Source organism: Atta colombica, unplaced genomic scaffold (assembly GCF_001594045.1).
Source record: "Atta colombica isolate Treedump-2 unplaced genomic scaffold, Acol1.0 scaffold166, whole genome shotgun sequence".
Lineage (NCBI taxonomy): Eukaryota > Metazoa > Arthropoda > Insecta > Hymenoptera > Formicidae > Atta > Atta colombica.
Genome location: NW_017259257.1, coordinates 1,073,301 through 1,079,533, shown reverse-complemented (window position 1 = coordinate 1,079,533; position 6,233 = coordinate 1,073,301). Strand labels below are relative to the sequence as shown.

At 38.1% G+C, this 6,233-nt stretch overlaps 2 protein-coding genes across 2 annotated transcripts in view; both read left to right on the top strand.

The window, feature by feature from the left end:
* Positions 1-1,403, top strand: part of LOC108686235 (basic helix-loop-helix transcription factor scleraxis-like) — a 2,400-nt gene extending 997 nt beyond the window's left edge. Inside the window, exons 2-4 of the mRNA XM_018191418.1 lie at positions 91-474; positions 711-999; positions 1,293-1,403. Of these exons, the coding sequence (XP_018046907.1) occupies positions 257-474; positions 711-999; positions 1,293-1,403 (618 nt within the window). The 5' untranslated portion in view covers positions 91-256. The remainder of the gene's footprint in view (positions 1-90; positions 475-710; positions 1,000-1,292) is intronic.
* A 2,895-nt stretch (positions 1,404-4,298) lies between these two features.
* LOC108686234 (transcription factor SFL2-like) overlaps positions 4,299-6,233 on the top strand; it is an 11,706-nt gene continuing 9,771 nt past the window's right edge. The window contains exon 1 of the mRNA XM_018191417.1: positions 4,299-4,669. Coding sequence (XP_018046906.1) covers positions 4,667-4,669 — 3 coding nt within the window. The 5' untranslated portion in view covers positions 4,299-4,666. The remainder of the gene's footprint in view (positions 4,670-6,233) is intronic.

Genomic DNA, 6,233 nt, shown 5'->3' with positions numbered 1-6,233 from the left:
ATATATTTGTAATTTATATAATTTATTATTTTTGTTTTATAATGTATAATTTATTATTCAGTTTTTTTATTTTCTTCGCCGTAATTTTAGCACGTTACGATAGAAATCGGGAAAGGAAGAGAAAGAGAAAAGGACGAAAAAGAGTATAAGAGAGGATCTTTATCCGTCCCTGATTGCACACATGTGCTGCTCATGTGCGTGTCGGATATCTGAGAGAAAGAAGGAGTAAGGGGAAAGAAAGGAAGGGCGGGGGGAGATGTTAAGTATCCGTGACAGAGAGATGAGGAAATTTTCATATTCCGGAGGAACGGAAAGAGGTTGTACTGGTCGCCTCATTGATGAAGATAGCGTCATTGTGAACGGTCAGCGAAAGCGTTTCTGTAGTCGCGTCCACAACATGGCAGCACGCAGGAAGGAAGAGTCAGCGAAGCAGCGATATCAAGCGAACGCTCGAGAGAGAGATCGCACTCTTAGGTGAAAAAGCATTTTGCGCATATAATAACGAGAACAATATAAAAAAAAACGAGTGAATTATCTAAACATTTATTTCTTGTTGCGCGAAGAAGTTGAAGGATTCGGAAGATAAGCGCGGTTCTTGTTCACGTGCGGAATTTCTCTCGACGAACCGTTTATCTTTGGACGCTTCTTTTAATTACTTAATACATGTTTATAATGAACGAGATAGACTTGATATTAATAGAGCGATTTAGGATGCGAGAGACACTGGATGAGATCTTCTCTGAAGGTACGCGATCTTCGTTGTGCAGCGTGAACACAGCTTTCAGCGCCCTGAGAACTTTGATCCCAACCGAGCCGGCTGATCGCAAGCTGTCGAAAATAGAGACCTTAAGATTGGCCAGCAGTTACATTAGCCATTTGGACGCCATACTTATTGCGGGTGCCATGGATCAACCCTGTACACGTCTTTTAGAAAGTAGCGGCGTTTGTTCGACAAGACCCCAAGTTTGCACCTTTTGCTTGGCTATGCATAAAAGATATGTAAGTCATGTAGCAATTTGCGTACATTTTTTTTACGTTAAATAACGTTCTGCAATTTATAAGAGCACACATATGACGTTAAATTATATATTTTTTTATGAATATCTGTAGTTAATATAAAAAGTAATTATTAATCTTCATGTTCGATTTGATGAGTTAATGCAGCCTTCAGAAAGCTTCTGTTGGTCTGTACTATTTTATTGTTAAATTGTGTGATTAACAATGCGATTTATAAAATATATATAATTGTATTATAAAATATTTTCAGCTCTTTTTTCATTTCGAATTTTCAGAATTTTGATATCTCACAGGGAATTCCGGACTATTCAAATGAAGAAACAAGACCGTATGTCTACGTGCCATCGACTGCAACGTGTTTTGATTTAAATGTGAATGATATCTAAAATTTGAAAATAGTATAATATCTGTATATTTTGTTTGTAAATATTTTTCGTGTGATCTCTTTCGCAATCTTGCGATAATGACATATTGATATATTTACTAGAAATGTCATGTAAAATGTAGGTAATTAATTACTTTATGTTTTATACACTGTTAAAAAAAAAACAGAAATTTGCTTCCGTTACATGTAATGGAAGCAAATTTCAAACAGGTACATTAAAAATATTTAATGTTGTCAATGAAAATGAAGTTATAAGTAACTTAAATTTAACATTTACTTACATTAAATTTTATGCAAATTACATAAAATTTAATAAAAAATGTACCAAACTTCGTAAAATTTTATAACGTATACTAAATTTCATGTACATATACGCAAATATATTTTTCAGTTACAGATACATAAAATTTAATTTAGTGTCATAAAATTGAATTTAATTTATGTAACTTAAAAGTAATTAAATAAATTAATAATTAAGTACATTAAATTTCATAACATTTTTAACAGTGTATATTACGCTGATACTAATAATTGATATATTCGGAATGAATATCGATTGTTAGTATTATTAGAATTTCAATTTTTTTATGTTAATTTTGTTAATTTAATTTTGATATATTTAAAATACTATTTACTCAATATTGAAACGATGAAAATATTTAAATGTTTCCTAAACGTAGAAAGTACAGGAAATATAACGGATATTTTACACTTAAAATTCGTAAAAATTGAAAGGACTATGTTTTAAAAATTAAAAAACGAACTAATAAAATTAAAAATAGAAGCTATTAAAAATTTAATTTCTAACATCGATATATTTTAATTTTTAACAAACTTTCAAAATATCTTTAAATTCAATTTTTTAGAAGCAATATAAGAAGAAAAAGATTTTTTGTCTTGAAATTACCAATGTGACGTTAATTGTCTCAAACCTCATCTAAGTCAACGAAAGATGTCACTCGCGACTCTTGAAACAGTTCTAAATAAAAAAAAGGAGTGGAGTATTCAGTGAAACACCTGACTTAAATTCGGTAATGATAGAATTGCGACCAAATTTCTAACAGTATCCATTGTTTCCTATCGACTCGTTCTTTCTCGAGCTACGTTCGGTTTGTTATTCGCCTTCGCTTTTCGTTTTGTTTCCGTTCGTCGGAAACACTTGAATGGCAATCTCGCGCCAGTCAGTTCACTTCTGCAACGCTAGTCAAAATGGTGTCGCGCGTCGCACGGTCATTTAATCGGTGCCCCAGCGACGATCGACGCGTTCAATCGGTCCACCGTGAAAGATAATCTCTCCGTTGAATTATTCTATCAATTTCACATCGCATCTCATTGACGACGCGACGCGACGCGGTCGCGTTGACCGGAAGTCGCGGTATCTTTCCCCCTCCCCTTCTAACCCCTCACCAACCCCAAGCGAGCGATGCGCTCGCGTTCAGTTTGGTTTCAGTTCCAGTTCCGTTTTCGTCTCCGGTTTTTCTCGTTCATCGTTTTTCGTATTTTTCGTGTTCCGTTTTACTCAAACACTACAAATTTTCATCAGCCGCACGACGTCGCCAGCGAATGTCGCCGCGGGATCGTCGGGTCGCGGATTATCGGTAAGTCCTGGATAGATCTCCTGGATTGATCGCGAACACGACTCCGGAGCAACTCCGTTGAACGGTTTTGCGTTCGACGTGATCGATTCACTCAATTTGATATCTCACAGAGATCTCGAACTATTCAAATGAAGAAATTTATGTATCAACGAATTTGGATTTAAATGTGAATGATATCTGAAGTCTAAAAATAATATGATACTTATACATTTTTTGTCATTCGTCTAATTCCTCCTTCGTGTTCCGTTATCCTTGTTATCATTATAGAAAACTTTGAATGGAATTGCATGTAAAGTTCAAACCTAAAATGCGTTGTAAAAAAATATGAATGAGCAGATGTGATTTTCAAAAAAAAAACAAGGAGGATAAATCAAACTACATCTTATTTATTTATTTTATTTTAAAATAACGCGCTTCTTTCTAAATTTTGTGTTGTTTTAGTAAATTAAAAAAATTGCATTGTATTAATAGAATTTATTAATGTTTTGTTGTTTGACATATGACAAAAAGGATTAGAAGGATCAAAAGTTACGTAGAATTAAGTTAATCGAAATTATTTTTGACTGCTCTCCACTTTAACTAAACTCTTTTTTTTAATTAATTTAATCAGTAATTAATTTATCAAATAATTTTTTAATTTAATTCATGAACATGGATAAAAATACTATTTTTTATTGTTTAATATGGAAAGAAAATTAAATAAAAGGAATAATGAATTGTAGTAGATAAAATTTTCTACAATTTTCAAAAATCTGTTTCTACCAATATAATTTAACTTTAATCATAGTTTATATTGACTCCTTATATTTTTTTAATTCTTACAATTAGAATTACAGGAAAAGATAAAAAATAAATTAAATTAATGCTATTAACTAATTTACATTCAGTAGAAATGGATAAAGATAATATCTTGTGCACTGAACATAAAAGATATTAGGAAACAAGAATAAATATTGAATATTAAAAATTAATAGAGATTAAGCATACACTGAATAGTTATGTACAAATTGCAAATAAAAGATGATAAAGCATTTATATGTACGTAGAGCTTGAAATTTAATTAATCGCCGATTAATATTTCCACAAACTAGATTAATTTCGTTTTTAACTTATTTTTCATCCTCTAATTTTGAGAACTAAAAAAAGATGAAGAGCAAGTTGGACCAAAATTAAATTTAATCTACATTTGTAGAACTCAAGCTAATTTAGTCGAAATCCTTTTCAGACGCGCAATATATGTCGTATCCGAATATCAGAATGTCCAGTGTTTCCAGATTTCAAATGCGCGGAGACGTTGACGCGGCCTAGTTGAACCTCGTGTGCGACGGAAATCCGACGGAAACGTGACGACGCGATTGGCTTTACCCACTCTTGATAAGATATACAGGCGCAAATTCTCTGCGAGGTTCCGCGAATTCAGAATACGCGGCGCTTCGCCACCGGCCGCCATCTTGTAAAAGCTGCCTGCCCCGTAGTGTTTGGAGGTTTACTGCGAGACGGGAAGGCAGCTTCTCCGCCGGAGGCTGGAAGTGCTGCTGAAGTGGTCGGTGCTACGGTCCTTGGCAGTCCCTGGGCGTCCAGGTGACTGTCGCGCGAGGCCAGGGTACCATCGAGCCGCCGGGACAGCCGCCAGCGGATCCTCCAGCGCGTCCGAATCCGTCGAAAGATGGTGAGTGCCCGCCGTTAACACCCTGGACAGAGAAAGAGAGCGAGCGAGCGCCTAGATATTTATCATGAGAAAGAAAGAGAGAGAGCGCGCGCGCGCGCGCTCTCTCTCTCTCTCTCTCTCTCTCTCTCTCTCTCTCGTTCTCGCTCGCGTCCCTTTGACTCGACGTCGCGCAGCATCGTCGTCTTCGTCGACATCGTCAACGGTGGTGAGATTTCAATCACTCGAAGAATTAAACATCGGCGTGTTCCCCGATACGCGGAATTCGTGTTTTGATCTTTACGAATTGCAGCGGATCCCAGCGGATCCGAGAATTTTCGACAATGGTGACATGGATGAGAAGCGACCTGTCGGAGCATCTCGCACATTCAAAAACGTTCGCGCCAAGTATTCTCTCCTTGTCCCATTTATCTTCCTCATCACTATCGCTTTCGTTCTCGGAGTATTCTTGGAGTATTTTCGGAAAAACAGTTTTGATTGTTGGTCCGCTCTAGTGTAATCATGGAGCGAACATATCGTGCGTGTTTCTTCCCGGTATGTCGCAACTTCCGGGGTTGTCGAGAGGGATGAAAGAGGAAGGCGAGGAGAGAGTGCCAATGAGGTCCTCGACTCGTCGCGAGCCTTATGACGAGACTCAGAATTTCAAAGCCGTTGATTTTAGAGTCTCACTCTGGTCACGTATTGTGAAATTATTCGAAATGAATTGCGATCAGAATTATTCAATTGTTCTCTGGATTTCTATTTTCTAGGAAAAAAGGAATAATTCCGATGAGAATCTGTTTCCGTGAACTTGTTCCACGATAGACACTCTGAAGATAAAAAATTCTTTTGAAATTCAATTTTCACTCTCTAGAGCGAGATCCACTCAGAATTTAGAGACTAAATCTCCGAGCTCGAATTGTGTCACCGATCCCATTGTCGCGGATGTAAACACATTGAGGATTCATTCTCGCGGCGAAAGATTGGAGTACGGTCTCAGGTGAGATCACCGCTACTTGTTCTCTCTCACTTGCTCTGCGTTCCTCTCGCTCTTCCCGCTCGCTCCACGCGGATTCAAGACGACGCACGACGTACGTGCTGTTCGCTTGTTTGGTCGGTTGCTTGCTTGTTTGTTTGCATTTTGGCTGTCATCGCTCGCCATCGTCGCGAGCAGTTGTGAGAGAGAGGGAATGAGATAGAGCGAGAGAAAGGAAAGAGAAAAATGAAGAAAAAAATGAAAAAGATGAAAGAGGGGTGCGGTAGTGTCATGTCCACTCGACACCTTTCCTTTCCTCAGCTTCTTGAGTTCTCACGTGCGTCGCGAACTCGTCGCATGCTTCCTCGTGAAATTCATGTTAACTAGAACGACGACGTGTCGCCACCGCCGCAGCAGCCGCCTCCGGCCGCTAGTCGATACTCCGCGTAGCTTCGCTCTCGGCTCTCCTCGTCCCGGCGCCACGCCGCGCCGACCGGATGCCGATCACGCAGCTGCGCACGTCACGCCAAATCTTCGCGAGATCTGTCACTCGCAAGATCAACACCGTTGTTGTAGCAGGAGACTAGAAATGTACTCGAAAACTAGAAATCA